This window comes from Capra hircus, chromosome 10 (assembly GCF_001704415.2).
Source record: "Capra hircus breed San Clemente chromosome 10, ASM170441v1, whole genome shotgun sequence".
Classification (NCBI taxonomy): domain Eukaryota; kingdom Metazoa; phylum Chordata; class Mammalia; order Artiodactyla; family Bovidae; genus Capra; species Capra hircus.
Genome location: NC_030817.1, coordinates 10,713,588 through 10,739,122, shown reverse-complemented (window position 1 = coordinate 10,739,122; position 25,535 = coordinate 10,713,588). Strand labels below are relative to the sequence as shown.

The 25,535-nt window shown below is 41.5% G+C and overlaps 1 protein-coding gene across 2 annotated transcripts in view; it reads left to right on the top strand.

The window, feature by feature from the left end:
* The window catches only part of TSHR (thyroid stimulating hormone receptor), a 176,885-nt gene that overhangs the window by 94,418 nt on the left and 56,932 nt on the right, over window positions 1-25,535 (top strand). For both annotated transcript variants that reach the window (XM_018053895.1, XM_018053896.1), the window contains exons 2-4: window positions 7,971-8,042; window positions 14,111-14,185; window positions 23,727-23,801. In XM_018053895.1, coding sequence (XP_017909384.1) covers window positions 7,971-8,042; window positions 14,111-14,185; window positions 23,727-23,801 — 222 coding nt within the window. The remainder of the gene's footprint in view (window positions 1-7,970; window positions 8,043-14,110; window positions 14,186-23,726; window positions 23,802-25,535) is intronic.

The following is a 25,535-nucleotide window of genomic DNA, read 5'->3' as shown; positions in this document are numbered from 1 at the left end:
CTCTCCAACAAATTCTAAACGATATTCTCTAGACAGGAAACACAAAAAGGGTGTATAAACCCAAACCCAAAACAATAAAGTAAATGGTAACGGGATCATACTTATCAATAATTACCTTAAACGTAAATGGGTTGAACGCCCCAACCAAAAGACAAAGACTGGCCGAATGGATACAAAAACAAGACCCCTCTATATGCTGCTTACGAGAGACCCACCTCAAAACAAGGGACACATACAGACTGAAAGTGAAGGGCTGGAAAAAGATATACCACGCAAATAGAGACCAAAAGAAAGCAGGAGTGGCAATACTCATATCCGATAAAATAGACTTTAAAACAAAGGCTGTGAAAAGAGACAAAGAAGGCCACTACATAATGATCAAAGGAACAATCCAAGAAGAAGATATAACAATTATAAATATATATGCACCCAATATAGGAGCACTGCAATATGTAAGACAAATGCTAACAAGTATGAAAGGGGAAATCAACAATAACACAATAATAGTGGGAGACTTTAATACCCCACTCACACCTATGGACAGATAACTAAACAGAAAATTAACAAAGAAACACAAACTTTAAATGATACATTAGATCAGTTAGACCTAATTGATATCTATAGGACATTTCACCCCAAAACAATGAATTTCACCTTTTTTTAAAGTGCTCATGGAACCTTCTCCAGGATAGATCACATCCTGGGCCATAAATCTAAACTTGATAAATTCAAAAAAATCGAAATCATTCCAAGCATCTTTTCTGACCATAATGCATTAAGATTAGATCTCAATTACAGGAGAAAAACTATTAAAAATTCCAACATATGGAGGTTGAACAACACACTTCTGAATAACCAACAAATCACAGAAGAAATAAAAAGAGAAATCAAAATATGCATAGAAATGAATGAAAATGAAAACACAACAACCCAAAACCTGTGGGACACTATAAAAGCAGTGCTAAGAGGAAAGTTCATAGCAATACAGGCATACCTCAAGAAACAAGAAAAAAGTCAAATAAATAACCTAACTCTACAACTAAAGCAGCTAGAAAAGGAAGAACTGGAGAACCCCAGAGTTAGTAGAAGGAAAGAAATCTTAAAAATTAGGGCAGAAATAAATGCAAAAGAAACAAAAGAGACCATACAAAAAATCAGCAAAGCCAAAAGCTGGTTCTTTGAAAGGATAAATAAAATTGACAAACCATTAGCCAGACTCATCAAGAAGCAAAGAGAGAAAAATCAAATCAATAAAATTAGAAATGAAAATGGAGAGATCACAACAGACAACACAGAAATACAAAGGATCATAAGAGACTACTATCAGCAATTATATGCCAATAAAATGGACAACGTGGAAGAAATGGACAAATTCTTAGAAAAGTACAATTTTCCAAAACTGAACCAGGAAGAAATAGAAAATCTTAACAGACCCATCACAAGCTCAGAAATTGAAACTGTAATCAGAAATCTTCCAGCGAAGAAAAGCCCAGGTCCAGACGGCTTCACAGCTGAATTCTACCAAAAATTTCAAGAAGAGCTAACACCTATCCTCCTCAAACTCTTCCAGAAAATTGCAGAGGAAGGTAAACTTCCAAACTCATTCTATGAGGCCACCATCACCCTAATACCAAAACCTGACAAAGATGCCACAAAAAAAGAAAACTACAGGCCAATATCACTGATGAACATAGATGCAAAAATCCTCAACAAAATTCAAGCAATCAGAATCCAACAACACATTAAAAAGATCATACACCATGACCAAGTGGGCTTTATCCCAGGGATGCAAGGATTCTTCAATATCTGCAAATCAATCAATGTAATTCACCACATTAACAAATTGAAAAATAAAAACCATATGATTATCTCAATAGATGCAGAGAAGGCCTTTGACAAAATTCAACATCCATTTATGATAAAAACTCTCCAGAAAGCAGGAATAGAAGGAACATACCTCAACATAATAAAAGCTATCTATGACAAACCCACAGCAAACATTATCCTCAATGGTGAAAAATTGAAAGCATTTCCGCTAAAGTCAAGAACAAGACAAGGGTGTCCACTTTCACTGCTACTATTCAACATAGTTCTGGAAGTTTTGGCCACAGCAATCAGAGCAGAAAAAGAAATAAAAGGAATCCAAATCGGAAAAGAAGTAAAACTCTCACTGTTTGCAGATGACATGATCCTCTACATGGAAAACCCTAAAGACTCCACCAGAAAATTACTAGAGCTCATCAATGAACATAGCAAAGTTGCAGGATATAAAATCAATACACAGAAATCCTTTGCATTCCTATACACGAATAATGAGAAAGTAGAAAAAGAAATTAAGGAAACAATTCCATTCACCATTGCAACGAAAAGAATAAAATACTTAGGAATATATCTACCTAAAGAAACTAAAGACCTATATATAGAAAACTATAAAACACTGATGAAAGAAATCAAAGAGGACACTAATAGATGGAGAAATATACCATGTTCATGGATCGGAAGAATCAATATAGTGAAAATGAGTATACTACCCAAAGCAATTTACAAATTCAATGCAGTCCCTATCAAGCTACCAGCAATATTTTTCACAGAACTAGAACAAATAATTTCAAGATTTGTATGGAAATACAAAAAACCTCGAATAGCCAAAGCAATCTTGAGAAAGAAGAATGGAACTGGAGGAATCAACTTGCCTGACTTCAGGCTCTACTACAAAGCCACAGTCATCAAGACAGTATGGTACTGGCACAAAGACAGACATTTAGATCAACGGAACAAAATAGAAAGCCCAGAGATAAATCCACACACATATGGACACCTTATCTTTGACAAAGGAGGCAAGAATATACAATGGAGTAAAGACAATCTCTTTAACAAGTGGTGCTGGGAAAACTGGTCAACCACTTGTAAAAGAATGAAACTAGATCACTTTCTAACACCCCACACAAAAATAAACTCAAAATGGATTAAAGATCTAAATGTAAGATCAGAAACTATAAAACTCCTAGAGGAGAACATAGGCAAAACACTCTCAGACATAAATCACAGCAGGATCCTCTATGATCCACCTCCCAGAATTCTGGAAATAAAAGCAAAAATAAACAAATGGGATCTAATTAAAATTAAAAGCTTCTGCTCAACAAAGGAAACTATAAGCAAGGTGAAAAGACAGCCTTTGGAATGGGAGAAAATAATAGCAAATGAAGCAACTGACAAACAACTAATCTCAAAAATATACAAGCAACTTATGCAGCTCAATTCCAGAAAAATAAACGACCCAATCAAAAAATGGGCCAAAGAACTAAATAGACATTTCTCCAAAGAAGACATACGGATGGCTAACAAACACATGAAAAGATGCTCAACATCGCTCATTATTAGAGAAGTGCAAATCAAAACCACAATGAGGTACCACTTCACACCAGTCAGAATGGCTGCGATCCAAAAATCTGCAAGCAATAAATGCTGGAGAGGGTGTGGAGAAAAGGGAACCCTCCTACACTGTTGGTGGGAATGCAAACTAGTACAGCCACTATGGAGAACAGTGTGGAGATTCCTTAAAAAATTGCAAATAGAACTACCTTATGACCCAGCAATCCCACTGCTGGGCATACACACCGAGGAAACCAGAATTGAAAGAGACACATGTACCCCAATGTTCATCACAGCACTGTTTATAATAGCCAGGACATGGAAACAACCTAGATGTCCATCAGCAGATGAATGGATAAGAAAGCTGTGGTACATATACACAATGGAGTATTACTCAGCCATTAAAAAGAATTCATTTGAATCAGTTCTGATGAGATGGATGAAACTGGAGCCTATTATACAGAGTGAAGTAAGCCTGAAAGAAAAACGCCAATACAGTATACTAACACATATATATGGAATTTAGAAAGATGGCAATGACGACCCTGTATGCAAGACAGGAAAAAAGACACAGATGTGTATAACGGACTTTTGGACTCAGAGGGAGAGGGAGAGGGTGGGATGATTTGGGAGAATGGCATTCTAACATGTATACTATCATGTAAGAATTGAATCGCCAGTCTATGTCTGACGCAGGATACAGCATGCTTGGGGCTGGTGCATGGGGATGACCCACAGAGATGTTATGGGGAGGGAGGTGGGAGGGGGGTTCATGTTTGGGAACGCATGTAAGAATTAAAGATTTTAAAGTTAAAAAAATAAAAAAATAAAAAATAAATAAAAGAAAGCATCACTACGAACAAAGCTAGTGGAGGTGATGGAATTCCAGTTGAGCTCTTTCAAATCCTGAAAGATGATGCTGTGAAAGTGCTGCACTCAATATCCCAGCAAGTTTGGAAAACTCAGCAGTGGCCATAGGACTGGAAAAGGTCAGTTTTCATTCCAATCCCAAAGAAACGCAATGCCAAAGAATGCTCAAACTACCGCACAATTGCACTCATCTCACATGCTGGTAAATTAATGCTCAAAATTCTCCAAGCCAGGCTTCAGCAATATGTGAACCGTGAATTTCCTGATGTTCAAGCTGATTTTAGAAAAGGCAGAGGAACAAGAGATCAAATTGCCAACATCCGCTGGATCATGGAAAAAGCAAGAGTTCCAGAAAAACATCTATTTCTGCTTTACTGACTATGCCAAAGCCTTTGACTGTGTGGATCATAATAAACTGTAGAAAATTCTGAAAGAGATGGGAATACCATACCACCTGACCTGCCTCTTGAGAAACCTATATGCAGGTCAGGAAGCAACAGTTAGAACTGGACATGGAACAACAGACTGGTTCCAAATAGGAAAAGGAGTACATCAAGGCTGTATATTGTCACCCTGCTTATTTAACTAACATGCAGAGTACATCATGAGAAATGCTGGGCTGGAAGAAGCACAAGCTGGAATGAAGATTGCCGGGAGAAATATCAATAACCTCAGATATGCAGATGACACCACCCTTATGGCAGAAAGTGAAGAGGAACTCAAAAGCCTCTTGATGCAAGTGAAAGTGAAGAGTGAAAAAGTTGGCTTAAAGCTCAACATTCAGAAAACAAAGATCATGGCATCCGGTCCCAACACTTCATGCGAAATAGATGGGGAAACAGTGGAAACAGCGTCAGACCTTATTTTTGGGGGCTCCAAAATCACTGTAGATGGTGACTGCAGCCATGAAATTACAAGACGCTTGCTCCTTTGAAGAAAAGTTATGACCAACCTAGATAGCATATTCAAAAGCAGAGACATTACTTTGCCAACTAAGGTCCGTCTAGTCAAGGCTATGGTTTTTCCTGTGGTCATGTATGGATGTGATAGTTGGACTGTGAGGAAGGCTTAGTGCCAAAGAATTGATGCTTTTGATCTGTGGTGTTGGAGAAGACTCTTGAGAGTCCCTTGGACTGCAAGGAGATACAACCAGTCTATTCTGAAGGAGATCAGCCCTGGGATTTTTTTGGAAGGAATGATGCTAAAGCTGAAACTCCAGTACTTTGGCCACCTCATGCGAAGAGTTGAGTCATTGGAAAAGACTCTGATGCTGGGAGGGATTGGGGGCAGGAGGAGAAGGGGACGACAGAGGATGAGATGGCTGGATGGCAACTCTGACTCGATGGACGTGAATCTGAGTGAACTCCGGGAGCTGGTGATGGACAGGGAGGCCTGGCGTGCTGCGATTCATGGGGTCGCAAAGAGTTGGACACGACTGGGCGACTGAACTGAACTGAATTGAGGATTTGATTAGGCAAGTTACAGATTTACCTCTTGATAGACAGACAGGACATACTGGGTAAAAAGAATGGCTATAAATAGGTCAGTAAGGTTGTGGTGAGATTTCAGGGGAGGGAACCCATTCTGTAGTCCTGTGATTAGATCTTTTGCTAAGCCTATGCCTCTGGACCATGAATTTCCCATTTCTCAGTATTTTCTCTCCCCATTGGTAGGACAGAATACGCCAGAGTGAGCTCAAGTTTATTTCCCTTCTACAGACTGTAGATAACTAACTTCCCCTGAGGGCAGGCTTTGTTAAGAACAGAGTGCTCTGATATACAGTTGACTTTGAACAGCATGGCTTTGAACTGCCTGGGTCCACTCATTTGTGGGTTTTCTTCTGTAATAAATATGACAGTTCTACATGATCCAGCAGCGGTTGGTTGAATCTGCAGGTACAGAACCACACATACTGAAGGCCAACGATTAAGTTATACGTGGATGTTTTAAAGTGTGGGGGTTGATGCCCCTAACCATTCCCTCCAGTGTTCAAGGTCAACTGAATTTCCAAATGCTTCCTTTTCCCCCTCCTCTGACAGAAGCACAAAGGGATTTTTTCCTTAATATCTGGTGGAACTCCTGGAGGTAAATCTCACAAAACGGTGAAGGTCTGATAACTAGGTTGTCCTGGAGTTTTCAGCTCTCAGAGCTGTGTGCACTGCGCCTCTGGCAATTTATCAGTCACTGCTCAGGTTTTTGTGAATCTGTACCCTGGCACTGGTTCTGTCCCCTGCCCCCCACCGGCCCTATAGCTTTTGCTCATGAGTCTCAGCTCTGAGAAGTGGGGACTCCTGTCTGTCTCTCCTGTCCTGGGGACTGTAGTTTGTCCTATCTTCCCCTCCCCCACAGATCTAAAAAGAGTTATCGATTTTTCTGTCTGTCTAGCTTTTTATTTATTGTTAGGAGGGAGGTAGGGGACTTCCAGGCTCCAGTCAGACAGAACCAGACACCAGAATTTCTAAATACATTTTAATCACTGCAAAAATTAGTAGTTCAAAGAGTACAGAGATCAAGGAAATCAAGTATTGAGAAATCACCCTGCAGCCTAGAAGGGAAAATACACAATTTCAGTCTAATAGCTTTTAAAAAGCTTTACCAACATGCAAATGGCAAAAACAAACCCATGAAGATGATAAGCATGTGTACTGGCTTTTTGCAAACTGAGTTAGCACAATAGGTACATCTTTTTCCATACAGAATTCAAGTGATTGCTATAACAAAGAAAAAGTGAAATGAAAGTCATTCAGTCATGCCTGACTCTTTGTGACCCCATGGACTGTATAGTCCAGTCCATGGAATTCTCCAGGCCAGATTACTGGAGTGGGTAGCCTTTCGCTTCTCCAGGGATCATTCCAACCCAGGGATCGAACCCAGGTCTCCCGAATTGCAGGCAGATTCTTTACCAGCTGAGCCACTAGGGAAGCCCAAGAATACTGGTGTGGGTAACCTATCCTTTCTCCAGCAGATCTTCCTGACCCAGGAATTGAACTGGGGTTTCCTGCATTGCAGGCAGATAATTTACCAGCTGAGCTACCAGGGAAGACCCATAACAAAGACAGAGATTAAACAATGGAGGATCCAGGTGGAGAGACATACTAGAATGCATCAAGATGTCTCACTGCATAGGAAAAACAGTCTCAATCTTCTGAAAAGTATCAAAAATCAAACAGGAAGAAAAGCCACAACCAGTAGTTTGCATATACAACTAAGATGCCATGATCCTGTGAAATATTAGCTCCTTGTCAGTCATTTATTTCCAAATTGCAGCAAGTTCATGATAAGATCAAGCTAATGATTGAATAAAGCTTTGCTTGGGTAAAAAGGTTATAACCACACCACTATTTTTAATCCTCTTAATACACTCTTAATAGTACTCTGGTGGCATTTCAAGATTTTTTATTGACAGAGAATTCAGTAGTCCTAATAAGCTTATGAATATATTATGTTGCCCTTCTGTTAACAGATTGAATATGATGTTATACAAGGCATACCAGTTTACTTCAAATTTGAAGGCAATGTCTGAAGATTTATTTTCTGCATTTGAATCTCTTCTTGTTTTGTTGGGGACCAAACTGTTTGCTTTTCATCGAGTATTATTTTTGTTGATGATGTATGATAAAATATATATTGTAATGACTGTCATGCTTCTAATAATGTGTTCTGTATAATTAGGGTGGGTTACTAGAAAAATCTAATGATTTGGAACTCTGTGTGACTTTTTTTTATAGGAAGTTTATAGAGACTCATCTGAAAACCATTCCCAGTCGTGCGTTCTCAAATCTGCCCAATATTTCCAGGATGTAAGTCACATTTTTCTAATATGAAAAGACGTTTGCAATTGTGATATGTAGTTTTCTAACAGGGTTCTATCAAGAAACAGACCTGTTAAATATTGCACTTACGTAAGGCAATGATGTGTACATTTTCAATATACATGAAGTTTATGTACGAGGTGTTTATTTGATTTTGCTGCATCTCCACCCCCTAATCCCTAGATTATTTTTTTAAACCTAAAGCAAATTTAAGTACCTTTGGTGTTAAGAATTTACTAATTCTTAGGGTATGTCAATATATTTTGATACATGGCAAAATCTTGGCCAGAAATCTCTCCCCAAAACAAATATATATATATATATATATATATATATATATATATATAAAATCTATCTATCCTCATTACCAATTCTTGATTCTCTTTTCCCCACCAGTATAAATGTTAACATTTTCTCATAAATGTAGTCAATGATTTCAGACTTCTCACTTAAAAAAAAAGAACTAAAAATAATTCTTAATCATAGAAAACCAAACTGCTGTACACTCAAGAGTGAGGAGAAGAAGAGTTTCCATGTTGCATTGATGAGTGTATCTGTGTATGAAATGAGCCAGGTTTTTATTTTAATTCATTGCCTCTGACAAGCAGCACAGATAATCCAGGCACACCGATAACAACGCCTCCAGGAGCAGCCTGTGTGGTCTCTGGCTGAAATTAGTCAGTCTGTGACCACTTGTTGTCCTGTGTGTCATTTCAGGGAGTTGGGGTTTTTAATTGTCACAGCTGGAGAGAAGGGTGCTGCCAGTCTCTAAGGGCTGAGTTGAAGGATCTGCTCAACATCCTATAAGGTGTGGGATACTCCCCACACACAACCAAGCATGATCTAGAGCAAAATATCAGTAGTGCGGACGCTGAGGAGCCAGCCCAGCTGAACGACTCTGCCGCTATGTTATTTTCCTACCAGCCCTTCTTTTTTTTTTTTTTCCAAATTCTAGTCTTCTTTGGTTTCCCTGCTGTTGTTCCATCCCTCTTTTTAACATTTTACCCTGACTCCTCCCCATCTCCCTTTCTGGCTTCCTGTTTCATTCAGATCCTTACATACCAGTTCTTTGTTTATTTTGTCCTAATTCCTCTATGCCCTCTGCCCCTTGAATGAATACTCTCTTGCCTTTGGACTCACTGTTACCTAACACAACGAACTCTTAAAGGACTGTCTCTAGCTCTGATTGTTCCTACAGTTCAGGGCTATACTATAGATTTCTTTCCTTTTTTCTTTGTTTCAATACACTGTAGAGCAGTTTTAAGTTTACAGCAAAACTGAGGGGAATGTAACGAAAGTTGCCCTATACTCTCTGCCCACTGCCATGCACACTCTCCCACATTATCAACTTCCCCCACCAGGCTGGTACAGTTGTTAAAAATTGGTGAGTCTACACTGGCAGGTGGATTTTTTTTTTTTTTTTTTTTTTTACCGTCTGAGCAACCAGGGAAGCCCAAGAATACTGGAGTGGGTAGACTCTCCCTTCTCCTGCAGATCTTCCCAACTCAGCAATTGTACCAGGGTCTCCTGCATTGCAGGCAGATTCTTTACCAGCTGAGCCACCAGGGAAGCACTTAGTGTCTCTCCTTGGCTATATTAATTCATTCACTCAGTGAATAGTTATTGAGCCTACTTTGTGCCTGGCATTTTGCTAGATGTGTCACATACAATAGTTGACAATACTCATGGAACCTCCAGTTTCCTTCCTAAGAGAGTAGTAAGTGCCATGATGGAGTCAGTTCTAGGGCGACCTAGGAACTCATGTGAGAAGTTATCCCCTGTTACCTGGATAGGGGGTGTGGTCAGGGTGGGCTTCCTGGAGGAAATGGTGCCTAATTTGCGATCTATATGTCTGGGGGGAAAAACAAAAACAGATGAGGGAAAGATAAGTCGAAGAAGAAGAAAAAATGGCTGTCAATGAAATTAAAAATAAGTTTGTGGAAGGTGGAGCTTAGTCTCAAAGTGGGAACAGTAGAGAAGAATAAAACTGGGACGTAAGTGAGGACAGGGCTTTGTGAATCTTTTGAAGGAGTGTGAAATCTCCCCTAAGGACTAAGCCACAGAATAATTATATGCAGGGAAGTGACAGATCAGATGTTTTAGAAATATGCCCTGTCTGTGGTGTGGAAAATGGGTAGAAGTGGAGCAAATTGAAGGCAGGAAGCTAGTGAGGAGGTTGACTCAGTGCCCAGGGAGAGGGGTGGCAGACTGAATGGGGATGGCTTGAGTGGTAATTAAAAAAAAAAGTGGCCAGGTTTGAAAACTAAGGGAGAAGAACAAAAGTTGGTTGACTTGGAGGTGGAGGGAGGTGGAGAATTTCATTGCTGTTTCCTTCTGGGACCTCTGTGTGGTTGACAAGCACATTTGCCAAGGCAGAGAAGTTTTCTGTGTGTCTGCTATCGAGGGGCAGGGGATAAGTCAGGAATTCAATTTGGGGCACAGGGCATTGGAGGTGCCTTGGAGGCATCAAGCAGCTATATCTAGTAGACATCAGGGTATCAGTTTTCATCAGTTCATTCAAGAAATACTGATTCATTCCCTAGCATGTATTAATTGCTGGTCTAAGTGACTGGGATACCTCAGGGAACAAATGGACAACGAACTGTGCACCTGTGGAGTTTACAATCAAATGAAAGGAAATAGAGAAGGAAGCAAAAGCATAATAAATAAATATATTAATTCAGGAAGCAAAAGCATAACAAATAAGTATATTAATTGAGGAGGGGATTTGGGTATCAATGTAGACTAAGGAACTTAGAGCTGGAAATCCCAGGTATATAGGGGCACTGGGGAGAGATTTGGGTAGAGACTGAAACTTGAGAGTCATAAACAGGTAGAAGTAACATGACCAGGGAAAGGCATCAGAGAGGCTAAAGAAAAACTGAAGAAAGAACAATTATTTTAAGAGTGTAGGGTCCCTCAGGAGGCAGGAGGGAATGGCATCCAAAGAGAGGGGTTGACCTGCAGGAAAATGGGCATCTTTGGTGCTGTAATAAGAAAGTAGTAGTATGAGGTGGGGCAGAGGCAGGTAAATTAATAGGCTTGTTGGAGGGGAATTCCAGAAATTCTCATCTCAAGGTTTCAATCTTTTCTACAAATTATTAAAAAGATTATCTACTCATACTGAGGGTAGAATGGCCGGGTTAGAAATTTGAGAAGGTTTAAAATAAAATGATGGACAATAAAAGAAGGAAGGTTAACTGAGATGTTCAGGATGTCCAGGCAGATCTGAAGGTCCTGAGGAAGATTCCTCCAGGGAGTCTGTGCTGAGATTCTCCAGTCTGGATTAAGCACGCCCAGAATCCCATCAGAGAATTTATCACTGCATGTGTTAATCCCATTTACCAGTCTGTATCTCTCACTATTGTGAGTTCCTGGAAGCTTGGGAGCAGGTCTGATCGGTCAGTGCCCATTTACTAACATATAAAGTGTTGAATATATATTTGTTGAATGGAAGCATACACACACACATAAAAAATCCCATGGACAGAGGAGCCTGGCAGGCCACGGTCTATGGGGTCGCAAGAGTCCTACACACTGAGCTACCGAGCACACAGCACAGAGGATAGTCAGGGAGCCGTCACATCTTGGGGGAGGAGAGAGATAAGCAGGAGGTTTGTCTGGGACAGTACACTGTCCCACCTATTATTCTGACATAAGTATTAATAGTACCCTATTTTAACTCACAAAAATATCCTATTTTGGATGATAGATGATATGGTTACCCTAGTGATTACATACAACTTACATGCTAAGAAGAAATTTGAGGAAAAGGTTGGATCTGATTTTTCCTGATTATAAAAATAGGATAAGCAATAGGGAATCATTGCTTTTATCCCACTGAATAAATGGTTCCTATGTGTTGTCTTTGCAACTAAGCTACGGCAGCCCTCTAAGGAGGTATCATTCAGTTGGATAAATTGGAACTTCATTTATTATGACACGTGCTGTATGACTAAAACCTTAAGAAAGCTTTGCCCTTCCTAAACTTTTGCCCTTCCTAAGAAATTCAGGAGAAACACTGGAGCAATGGATAGGATGCAAACTTAGGAAAACAAGTTTGCCACCTTCGTAATTAAGCTTGTCCCTCAGATTGCTCAGCTTCACCCACCTTGCTGCTGCTGCTAAGTCGCTTCAGTCATGTCCGACTCTGTGCGACCCCATAGACAGCAGCCCACTAGGCTCCCCAGTCCCTGGGATTCTCCAGGCAAGAACACTGGAGTGGGTTGCCATTTCCTTCTCCAATGCATAAAAGTGAAAAGTGAAAGTGAAGTCGCTCAGTCGTGTCTGACTCCTAGCGACCCCATGGACTGCAGCCCACCAGGCTCCTCTGTCCATGGGATTTTCCAGGCAAGAGTACTGGAGTGGGGTGCCATTGCCTCCTCCGTTCACCCACCTTAAATCTCCATAATGTCTACACAATAAATTCTTTTCAACATCCTCAATGGTTTCCTCTCTGTTAGAGATATGATATTTGGATCAAAATAATTTACGGGTAATGTTATCCACAAGTGGCAATGGCTTGGGAGATCTGACAGATCAAAGGATTACTGGTTAGAGAGGAGATAATCCGAAACGGAAAGGGCAGGACCCTTAGAACACTCACACCACCAGTGATAAAGACTCAGGTGAACAGTCAGCACTCCTCTTACAAGCATTGCATTAATGGAAACATTTTACTGGCAGATTCGACTCAAACTATACGCCAGGGGTTCTTAACCTTGCCTTGTACCTCAGAGGGGCTTCCCAGGTGGCACAGTGGTAAAGAAACCTCCTGCCAATGCAGGAGACCTGGGTTTGATCCCTGGGTCGGGAAGATCCCCTGGAGGAGGGCACGGCTCCCCACCCAGTGTTCCTGCCTGGAGAATCCCATGGACAGAGCAGCCTGCTGGGCGACAGTCCATAGTGTCGCAAAGACTCACACATGACTGAGCACGCGTGCACATACCTTAGAGTCATCTGGGAAGCTTTTTAAAAATAAAAGTATTTGACCATCCCTTATATATTCTGAATTAACTATTCTGGACCAAGTCTTAAGACAGGTTTCAAAAGCCTCCCAGATAGTTCAGCTGTGTGGTCAAGGTTGAAAAGCTCGGCTCCGCACCATCTATTAATCATTAATCTTCCCAGATCTCATAGAAATGCCTCTCAGGAACACACAGTCCTTGAATTTGGCTGCATTAGTCATTCTTATTACAGAATGGAACTTGAAGGAGACTATTTGAAATATCATCCTTTGTGTATTCTTCATGAGTTCTATTTTTTTTTAAGCACATAGAACTTTGTGTTGCCTTTCATTTCCAAAGTTCAAAACAAACCTTGAGTTTCCAGCCTCATCAAAATAAAAAAGCAAAGTCTTGAGGGAGTATACAGCCACCACCGCAGGGAATGCTCCGATAGAGAATGGTAGCTTTTTCTTCATCTTTGAAACTACATCTCCACTCTCATGATGTTGAGTACTCCACTAAAGATGCTTCTTATTCACTTGTGTATTCTAGTCTGCCATCTTTCACTTTCTGCTATTTTGAGTAACTCACCTATTCATTCATTTACTCATTCACTCACTTAATTACATATTTACTGGAAGTCTACTACAAGACAAGCAATACGAAAGGTACTCAACATTCAGTGTCCATCAGATACCAGGCTCAGTTCTCCATTTCAGAGAACTGGCTGTCTAATGAGACAACATAAATCAAATATCATCCAGGCACTTGCAAAGTTTCACTGTGATAATTAGTGGAAGGAGAAGTTCGTGGTGCCATAAGGCTATCCTATGAGAAATTTGACCTAATCAGGAAATTTGGGGAAAGCTTCTAAAGGAAGTATCAGTTCAACGAAACCTGAAGAATGAGTAAGACCAATGAATTGGAAAACTTTTGGATAAAACAGCATCTAAAAAAACTACTTTTAACATAATTAGGGAGAAATCATGAGGGTTGTACATGTTTCTCAGGGATGCCCCTGAGAGAGCAGTTACATCAGAATTAATGGTATGTTTGCAGTTCATGACCTTACTAACTTTCTACTTTGTCTTTTATTTTTGTGACCTTCAGCTACTTGTCAATAGATGCGACTCTGCAGCAACTGGAATCACATTCCTTCTACAATTTAAGTAAAGTGACTCACATGTAAGTACAATGGAAAGTGCAGCATGAACCCAGGCCTGGCAGAAGTTAAAGACAGAATTAGAAGTCCTCTTCTTAAATCGTCATTTCTATTACTGCTATGTTGTAGATTTTATTGGCATGAATATCAGTAAGTCTAAATATTTACTGGCTACCTACTAGATTCCAGGTTCTGGGCAAGTTTCTGGAAAAATTAACATTTCCCCCAATTAGGAAAGAGAAATGTAGCCTTGTGAGATTAAAACAGGAGTGAAGAACTCTAGGTTTTGAGTTGGTCAGAGTAGGGTTAAAACCCTGGTTTCTTTGCCTGTCATTATCTAACCTTGATGTTCCCTGGTTGCGTAGCGGTTAGGTCTCAGCAATCTTATTATCTCACCTTGGAAAAGTCACGTAATCCTTCCTAACCTCAGTGTCCTCATTTGTAAAATAGTGGGAATAAGAGTTCCAACTTAAGATGCTCATTATAAGTATTGAATGGCACGATGCATGTAAGCATTGAGCACAGTGCCTACTGCACAAAAGGCTTTCCAGGCGGTGCAGCGCTAAGGAACCACCTGCCAGTGCGGGAGACTCAGGCTGGATCCCTGGCTCAGGAAGATCCCCCTGGAGGAGGAAATGACAACCCACTCCAGTACTCTTACCTGGGAAACTCCATGCACGAGGACCCTGGCGGGCTACAGTCCATGGGGTCGCAAGAGTCAGACAGGACTGAGCAACTGAGCATGCCCACACGCTACCACACATCAATCAATGCACTTCACATTGTGTTTTTATTTCTGTGGTGCCTTACAAGCTATAAAAAGTTTTATATAAATAATCACATTATATTCTTTTAAGCAGCCCTGTATTGTGAAATATTAACTCTTTTCCTGACGACGAACAAAAATACTTATCAACTATAGTGTTCTAGACGTTATGCTGAATATTTATGGACCTTATTTAACCTTCAAAAACCCTGTGAAGTAGAGATTATCATTTGTAACATTTAATTAAGAAAAACATAAATGTAGAGGAGATAAACATGTTATCCTAGGTCACACAGTTACTAAGGAAGAGGGCCAGAATTTTCACATCGCGAGTATCTGCCTCAAATATTCTTTCCCTGAACACAACAGTGTGCTACCTACAAGAACACTGAGGCTCAACTTCGTTCCTTTGTATGGCTGCGTAATATAGCTAGTGGGAAGCTTCCCAGGGAGCTCAGCTCGGTGCTCTGTGTGGGATGGGGAGGGTGGGAAGGAGTCCAAGAGGGAGGGGATGTGTGTATACACAGCTGATCCACTGTCTTGTATAGCAGAAACTAACATGACATTGTAAAGCAGCTATATCCCAATAAATATAAATAAATAAACATGCAATCTAGGGGGAAAAAAGAATACTGAAGCCCAGAAAGTTGTCTCCAGCTATATTAGGCTAGTTCAGTTCAGTTGCTCAATCATGTCCGACTCTGCGACCCCATGAGTCACAGCACGCCAGGCCTCCCTGTATTAGATCAGCCACCAGTCTGAAAACAACTAGAGGAACCAAAAAAAAAAAAAAAATCTGTTTAAAGGGATTTGAATGTTATGAAGGGAGCAAGAACTTAAGGGGAGAGAAGGAGATCCCCAACACAGCGTTCGATCGTTTTCCTCTTGGAAGAATTTTCTGAATTGTAAACAACAGCTGAGGGTTTAGGGAAATAACCAGAGGTTTAGGCAGTATCTTAGGGCTAGGGAAATATTAATAAATGCTTATCACAAAATAATTTTATCGAAATTAATTTACCTAATTCTTATTCCCCATTTCGCATCAGTAGAGTACAGCATTTAAAGTATTTAACAAAATTCTGGCTTTGCCAATATATTCACATCTTGTTTTTAAAGTAGTTAATTAGTTACTACTTCCCTATACTTCTCAAAGCACACGACAAAGTTGCCCTGATAGATGTCCAGGAATTATTTAATTTTAATGAATCTCTCCACACTCTGTTGACTAGAGAGCAAATTTAGTCAGAGAGGCTTGCCTCCAATTTTTTCCAAACCCACTGCCACTTAAAAGCAGACTACAAAAAGAAAACAAACAAACAAAAAAAACCCTGAATATCAAATTTAAGTAAAAGTTGATAAGGATCTGGGATTGGCTAAGAACTAGGTTTTTGGCCAATATTCTCATTCAGTTTCTTGTTTTAAACAACACAATCTTACATACTGTTCAGTCACTAAGTCGTGCCCTACTCTTTGCAACCCCAAGGACTGCAGCACACCAGGATTCCCTGTCCTTCACCATCTCCTGGAGCTTGCTCAAACTCATGTCCACTGAGTCAATGATGCCATCCAACCATCTCATCCTCTGTCGTCCCCTTCTCCTCCTGCCTTCAATCTTCCCCAGCACCAGGGTCTTTTCCAATGAGTCAGTTCTTCCCATCAGGTGGCCAAAGTATTGGAGCTTCAGCTTCAGCATCAGTCCTTCCAATGAATACTCAGGGTTGATTTCCTTTAAGATGGACTGGTTGGATCTCCTTGCAGTCCAAGGGACTCTCATTGTATTTGAATTTATTTCGAGTCCAGCTCTGCTGACTGGAGCAGCTTCTCGTAAGTTACTTTAAGTCTCCATTCTGAGTGAGAGTCTGAAGCTTTCCTAATACCCTTTGGCCCCATCTAACTTTGCAAGTGAAAGGCCAACTTGACTTTATTGTTGCCCTCAATTCTTTCTCCACTTGGCCTGCTTTTCATTCATGGACTGGAGATGTTTAGGGTGTGGGCAAATATCTCTAAGGCTGATGATCACAGTCAAATGCTGGTAACTAATGCCTAGTGAATAATCAAGGCGGGGAGCGGGGATATGACAAAGGAAGAATATCAGTAGTTGGAAAAAGTTCCTTCATAGGAGGGTTTAAACCTTCCTTTCCCCCTTCTTTGGCTGCTCCCTCCCCAACCTGAGAACTCCTTTCTCTCACCTTTCAGATTTCCCTTGTTCTTTGGGTTTGGACTGTGTACTAAGTACCCGCCATAATGCCAGCTTCTCTGTTTTGGCTCTTAGTGAGAATTAACAAAGATTTCTCAGAAGAAGAAGAAAAACCCAGAATCTAGACATATGACTGGTTGTAGTTTCTGACTCTTGTGACCCCATGGACTGTAGCCCACCCGGCTCCCCTGTCCGGGGGATTTTCCAGGCAAGAATACTAGAGTGGGTTGCCATTTCCTTCTCCAAGGGATCTTCCTGACTCAGGGATCAAACCCACATCTCCTGGAATGACAGGCAGATTCTTTACCACTGAGCCACCAGGGAAGCCCTAGACATATGGTTAAACGAACCTGACCTAATGCTAGACTGTTAATCTGTTATCTTGTGAAAACACAGCATACTGAGCATAATGTTAGACTTTTCACCTAAATCTCCATTTTATTTGAAATCCAATGAAAGAAAATTAATCCATAATGAGCATTTATATTTCTTTTAAGGTCTGGTTGATGATTTCCTATAAACATCATTAAAAAAAAAAAAAAACAGGAAAAAGAAAGAGCTGTATTTGGAGTTAGAATTCCTATCTTAAGGCCCAGAGTTGCTTCTAACTGTGTGACAGATCAGTCACTTAATCTTTCTAAGCGTCTCCATCATTTTTGTCTGCAAAATAAGGATGTTACCTGCTTCACTTAAGTTGGTTCTTCTATTCTCTCACTGGTAGAAACTTTCTCAGTAATAAGTATACCCAATGTCTTTTTGCCTTTTAATCTTCCAACTAGGCTTTTCTTTTCTAACTTTTTATTTTGTATTGGAGTATAGCTGATTAACAATGTTGTGATAGTTTCGGGTGAAAAGCAAGATCTCAGCCACAAATATACATGTATCCATTCTCCTCCAAAGGCCCCTCCAACCCAGGCTGCCACATAACATTGAACAGAGTTCCCTGAGCTATACAATAGGCCCTTATTCCAATCAATAAGCTTCAAGATCCTCAAATATTTCCTTGACACAGCTAAATTACCCCTTTTTGTAAAAGAGCATACTTGAAGATTGAAGCAGACTATTTGGCACTATATATTTAATTTTTTTATATGGAATATATATTGCTTTGTTTTGCTCTTTTAAAATCTGGGATTTTTTTGCATGCCTTTTATTATATCTTTTCTTCATTTGAACAAGGTAAAAGTGAAAGTCACAAAGTCCTAGCCTGTAAACACCTCCCAGAGATGACCACTATTAACTGTGTGCTTTGTATTTTAACAATTTTATCCATGCTTACTGTATGAGTTTGGGTAGGCTAATTACTGTAGGAAATAGACAAAGTTTAACCTGTGTAAACCCTTACAGTAACTGAGGGGTATTTCTTGCTCACAGGACCATACTGGGTGGGTGAGCAGGTGGCAGGGCGGCCCTCCTCCATGCACTCACACAGGGATCCAGGCTGTTGGTCCAGAGGCACTGACATCTTCAGCTGTTGTTCACTCACCCTGCAGGGCCGTTCTATCCCAACCCACTGCGCTGCAGTTACATGGAGATTGCCTTCCTCTTGCTTTCCCCAGCTTTCTGGAAGCATATCTAGCCTCCTGCATGCTTGGGCCATAACTGCAGATTCAAATTCACCCTCACAGGCATTCTCGGAACTCACTCAAATTTGTACTCCTTTTTCACCCTTCTCTTATCACACGCTTCTGGTACTTACCCTACACGTCCCTTTTTATGAAAAGGTTATACCAGCTGCATTCACTTCTGACATCTGTCTTCATTTAACTAAACTACTGACAGTCCACACCCCTTCCTTGCTTTAGCTGAGGTTTTATTTTTTTTTAGCTTTATTGAGGTATAATTGCCTTATAACACTCTGGAAGTTTAAGGTATACAATGTGTTGATTTGATATACTCACATATAGCAAAATGATTCCCACCATAGCATGAACGAACACCTCTGCCCCATTACATAATGACCATTTCTTTTTTGAGAACATTTAAGATCTCTGCTAGCAACGTTCAATGATATAACACAGTATATTAGCTATAATCATCACTCTGTACACTGAATTCTGAGTTTGCTAGTATTATAGCTGGAAGCTTGTACACTTTGGCCAGTACCTCTCCAGTCCCCTGCCCACAGCCCCATCGCAGCCCCTCTCCGAGTTTGGCAGTTTTTAGATTTCACATATAAATGATTTCATACAATGTCTATCTTTCCCTCAGCAGAAAACTTTAAAGTCATTTGTGAGGAAGTGTTAACTTACCTCAGAAAGCGGCTTCTTTTGCCTGGTGTTTTCTTTTGATATCTCTTGCCCATCTTTCCTTTTTTTTTCCACTCTTACTGAAAAGCCCATCTCCTCTTTTGTGTCTCCCCCTCTCCCCACCTCTTTCTTCTCTTGCAGCCGCCATGTTGGTTCCAGCCTCATTTAATCAGCTGTAGCCAACAGCGGTGTTTATTTTCCCTTAATTCTCTCTCCGCTTCTAAACTGGATTCAGCTGGGCTGTACTCTTTCGCTGTGACATTCTCTTGGGATACTCACTTAAGTTCGCTTGTTCAACAACAGTCACTCATGGAGCAGTTTTCCAGAGCAAACCACACTTGGAGAGTTTTCAAACTCTTCTAACTAATTTGCAGTTGACTGACAGCAGTTCAACCCCTCCCCCCAAATGGAAAGCTCTGGCAAGGAGTTTATTGCTCCCCACGAAGAGCACCTTGACTCAGCAGAGGCTGATGGTCTTAGAGGCACATCGGAGCCAGAAGCCTGTGCACATGGGCAGCCCACAGTCCGTTTACCCAGCATAGAGGGAGTATCGGGGACACAGGACGCTTAGTTTCAAGTCAGAACAAAATGTAAACAGTCTGGTTTAAAGTGGGTCTTTCCCTGCAGGGTCTTGGTTGGGTAAAGATCATGACATGATAATTTAGGATTAGTAGACCTAATGGGAAGATGATGAGGCGATGGTGTCTAAGAGTCTTGGGCTATAAACTGCTAAAGTGTTGATGGGTCTTTCAAGAAGTTCCCTCAACGAACAATAACTTATTTTCCTGGACAAAATGATGTTAATGAAGAAACGAGACCGGTAAGGTCACACCGACAATAAATAGTAAACTGAGCTGGAGATGGTTTCTGTTCTCAGAGTTAATGCCACTCTCTTTTTTTCCAAGGGTCTGTTTCACGTTTGCTGTACTTCGTCAAATGTCAAACCTTGTGGGTTTTTTGCTTGTTTGTTTGTTTTAATTTTTACAAATATTGCAGCACCCCCAACCTGAGGTCTCCAATGTCTGCTCCGGCTTTCAGTTTGCTCAGGTGAAACAGAGTAACAAAACTAGAGCCTGTACTGTACACACATGAAACCTCATATAGACATTACTTAATCTTCACAAGAGTCTTATGAAAGAGGCACTAATATTGCCCCTGTTTTACAAATTAGGAAATTATGGCTCAGAGAGGTCAAGGAACTTGCCCAAGGTCACATAGCTAGAAGTGGCAGGGCCAAGATTTGACCTTCAGTTCAGTTCAGTTCAGTCACTCAGTCATGTCCGACTCTTTGCGACCCCATGAATTGCAGCACGCCAGGCCTCCCTGTCCATCACCAACTCCCGGAGTTCACTCAAACTCACATCCATCGAGTCGGTGATGCCATCCAGCCATGTCATCCTCTGTTGTCCCCTTCTCCTCATGCCCCCAATCCCTCCCAGCATCAGAGTCTTTTCCAATGAGTCAACTCTTCCCATGAGGTGGCCAAAGTACTGGAGTTTCAGCTTTAGCATCAGTCCTTCCAGTGAACACCCAGGACTGATCTCCTTCAGAATGGACTGGTTGGATCTCCTTGCAGTCCAAGGGACTCTCAAGAGTCTTCTCCAACGCCACAGTTCAGAAGCATCACTTCTTCAGCGCTTAGCTTTCTGCACAGTCCAACTCTCACATCCATACATGACCACAGCAAAAACCATAGCCTTGACTAGATGGACCTTAGTGGGCAAAGTAATGTCTCTGCTTTTCAATATGCTATCTAGGTTGGTCATAACTTTTCTTCCAAGGAGTAACTGTCTTTTACTTTCATGGCTGCAGTCACCATCTGCAGTGATTTTGGAGCCCCCCAAAATAAAGTCTGCCACTGTTTCCACTATTTCCCCATCTATTTCCCGTGAAGTGATGGGATCAGATGCCATGATCTTCGTTTTTTGAATGTTGAGCTTTAAGTCAGCTTCTTCACTCTCCTCTTTCACTTTCATCAAGAGGCTTTTTAGTTCCTCTTCACTTTCTGCCATAAGGGTGGTGTCATCTGAGGTTATTGATATTTCTCCTGGCAATCTTGATTCCAGCTTGTGCTTCTTCCAGCCCAGCGTTTCTCATGATGTACTCTGCATGTTAGTTAAATAAGCAGGGTGACAATATACAGCCTTGACGTACTCTTTTTCCTATTTGGAACTGGTCTGTTGTTCCATGTCCAGTTCTAACTGTTGCTTCCTGACCTGCATATAGGTTTCTCAAGAGGCAAGTCAGGTGGTCTGGTATTCCCATTTCTTTCAGAATTTTCCACAGTTTATTATGATCCACACAGTAAAAGGCTTTGGCATAGTCAATAAAGCAGAAATAGATGTTTTTCTGGAACTTTCTTGCTTTTTCCTTGCTGCTGCTGCTGCTAAGTTGCTTCAGTCATGTCTGACTCTGTGTGACCCCATAGACGGCAGCCCACCAGGCTCCCCCATCCCTGGGATTCTCCAGGCAAGAACACTGGAGTGGGTTGCCATTTCCTTCTCTAATGCATGAAAGTGAAAAGTGAAAGTAAAGTTGCTCAGTTGTGTCCGACTCTTAGCGACCCCATGGACTGCAGCCTACCAGGCTCTTCTGTCCATGGGATTTTCCAGGCAAGAGTATTGGAGTGGGGTGCCATTGCCTTCTCCTTAGGTCCATCCAATTATTCAGTAATAAAATAAAAAGGTAATAAAAAGGTGCAAATTACTCATATACGCTACAACACGGATGAGCGTCACAGACACTATGCTAAATGAAAGAAACCAGACACAGAAGACTACGTATTTATGATTCCATTTATATGAAATGTCCAGGTAAGGCAACTTTAGAAGTAGAGAGGCGATTAGTGCTTTCTAGGCAGAGGGCAGGGAGTGGGAATTGACTGCAAGTATGCATATGATTACTTTTATCATTGATAGAAATGTTCGAAAACTGAATTGTGATGATGAATGCACAATTCTACAAGGTTACTAAAAATCATCTAATTGTATCAAATTGCAATGCATAAAATTATGGAAACTTTCCTTCAACAAAACTATTTTTTAAAAATCCCAGAGGCTAGATTCTGTCTTCTAGCTGTTACCAGCAACCATTAGATGCAGGTTCCTTTTAGGAATCAAGCCTCAGGTGCCATTCAGAAGGGGTCAGACTATAGGCCTCACTAAGTTTTCTTACATTCTTCATGTAAGCCTGGGGAGGGCCTTTAAACTCTTAACCAATTTACACATGTTGAATACATTTACTTCTATTAATACCAATGAGAACCTACTTCTAACAGGCACTGATTTCACTGATGCTAGCTGTGCATTTCAATAGCATGTATATAAACCTAAATAGATGAGTTATAGACCTATATGATATTATCACATGTGCTGAAGCATTTTAAATAACTGTATAGGAAAATAGCTTCTCTGATGGCTCAGTGGGTAAAGAATCCACCTGCAATGCAGAAGACACAGGAGTCTCAGGTTTGATCCCAGGATTGTGAAGATCCCCTGGAGAAGGAAACAGCATCCCACTCCAGTGTTCTTGCCTGGAAAATCCCATGGACAGAGGAGCCTGGCAGGCTTCAGGCCACGGGATCACAAAAGTGTCAGACACGCCTGAGCGAACAAGCACGCGGCAAGATAAGGGCCTCCCTGGTGGCTCAGTGGTAAAGAATCCAGCTGCCAATACCGGAGATGCGGGATGGATCCCTCAGTCAGGAGTCTCTCCTGAAGAAGGAAACGGCAACCCACTCCAGTATTCTTGCCCGGAAAATCCCATGGATGGAGGAGCCTGGTGTGCCAAAATCCATGGGGTCGCAAAGAATTGGACACAACTTACTGATTAAACAACAACAACAATAGGAAGATAACCCAGGTGAACTATGAATACTTGTTACCTCTACTGCCTCTGAAATAGCAATGGACAGAGGAGCCTCACCAACCTTATTCCCGTGCTGTTATCCATTACATAATCCATGCAATCCCCTGCTCCCCATGGCCAGGTTACTTGTTATTATCAATAGTAAAGATATCTGCCCTCGACAGACCACTGGAGAGATTTTTAAACCTAAAAGGAAAAAAAGTCTCTGAGGCTATGGATAAGAGAAAGGTACCCCCCCCCCAAATTTAGATAGACTGAAGTTAAGTTAATGATGGAAGAGGGCTGAACAGCTGTTGTGTCCCTGAGAGAAGCAAAACGTAGCTTTCTGTTGGTGGGACTGGTTCCTGGCAGAAAAAGTCCCTGGGCACCAAGGAAATACGTATTTGTCTCATGAACCTTTGTTAAACCTGATTAAGACTGTTTTATCTTTCATAGGAACAGAAATGACTATATTATAGTGACTATGTTTCTTGTAACTTTTACAGAGAGATTCGGAATACCAGAAGTTTAACTTACATAGACTCTGGCGCCCTAAAAGAGCTCCCCCTTCTAAAGTTCCTGTAAGTATTAACTCCTATCCCATCCTGCCTCTTTTTAAAAAAGAGAATTCTAATGTAGGAATATCCCCGGGATAATGTGGACCTGGGTCTTTTTAGCGGTGAGTGGTTGGGTGGCCTGGGACACACCACATCCTGTGACTTACTCCCCACCTTTTCCCTTCAGGCAAGGTGTCAGGTGAAGTGAGTCACATTTTTAAAACCTAATCAAGGGACTTCCCTGGTGGTCCAGTGGTTGAGAGTCCACCTGCCAATGCGGGGGACGTGGGTTCAATCCCTAGTCCGGGAAGATTCCACCCATTGCAAGGCAACTAAGCCTGTGCTCCCCAAGAGAAGCCCCCACAAAGAGAGGCCCGCACACCGCAGCTCAAGGGTAGACCCCACTCGCCGCAAGTCGAGGAAGCCCGCACTCTGCAGCAAAGACCCAGCACAGCCAAATAAAACTATTCACAAGTCGGCACCCAGTGCTGGGACCAGAGTCCGCCCCAGGAAACATGAGAGAGAAAACGCCATCATGAATGCACGGTCTTGAAATGAATATACCCTCTGAGAGCCCCAGTCAATTTTGCTAGGGAACAGGTATCGCAATATTAGAGTGGCTGTTACACTAAAATGAACCAAAAAAGGCGACACTTGATCCCTTAGAGGTTGGGAGGGGCCCTCAACAGGGAGGGACAGCACTTTCTGCTTGGGTGACACCGTGCGAGCTGACTGCAGTCTTAGTGAGAGCGGGGACCACACGCTTCTGTCCTCTTACTTCACTGCCTGTCTGCTCAACCAAGCATGCTCAGTGCGTGTGCGCACACGCACAGGTCCTCTGGGCACCCTCCCTTCTTGCCTCCTTTTCGGCTCACATGGGCTGTGAAAGATTAGGACGCGACAACATTACGAAGGAGAAAAAAAGTTAACCTTCATCCCAATACCCAGAAACAATCACTATTCACATATTAGTTCATTGCCATCTAGGGACTTTAAATAAAAGTATATATCCAAATATATTTGATGCAATAAGTCTTCAAGGATGAGTAGAGGTTACCCAGGAGGGGGAGAAGAGAAATACAGGTGGGTGGAATAGCAGGAGGGGGAGAAGAGAAATACAGGTGGGTGGAATAGCACGATAAAGACACGTAAGTGTGGAACCGCGTGGCTTATTTGGGGAACGGAAAATAGTTCAATGTTGAAGAGGTAGGGGTGGGAGACACCAGGGGAACAGAAGAGGACACAGATGGATATGTGGCTGACGGGGTATCTGGGAAGTAATAAAAATTTGCTGAGCCACAAGGGAAGCCCAATAAAAACTTACAGCACAAGGTAATTGCTCCTGTGTGGACTCCGAGCTTCAATCCTTTAGTAACTCTTTCATTAGTAGACATCAGGTTCCCGAGTCTGTGCAAGGCTTGGTGGGGAACATGCTGGATAATAAAATGTTGTCCTTGCCTTCAAAGAAGCTTACCATTTTTTAAAGGAAGATTCATATATGGAATTGAAAAGTTCCTCTCCTAGAAGAATAGTGGGAAGTGACAAATAAGAGGTACATACCTTTATCTGGGGGTGCAGGTAATTACAGGAGGCATCAAAAAGGAGATGGGCTCATTGGGGTTTTGAAGTATGAAGAGATCTCCCTAAGATGGCATTTCCAGCCCTTTCCAATACGGTCCCCACTTAACTCTCAGGCTCTTGCCCCCTGCTCTTCCATATGAACCGCTGCTGCAATTGAATGAGTTTATTTACTGTTCT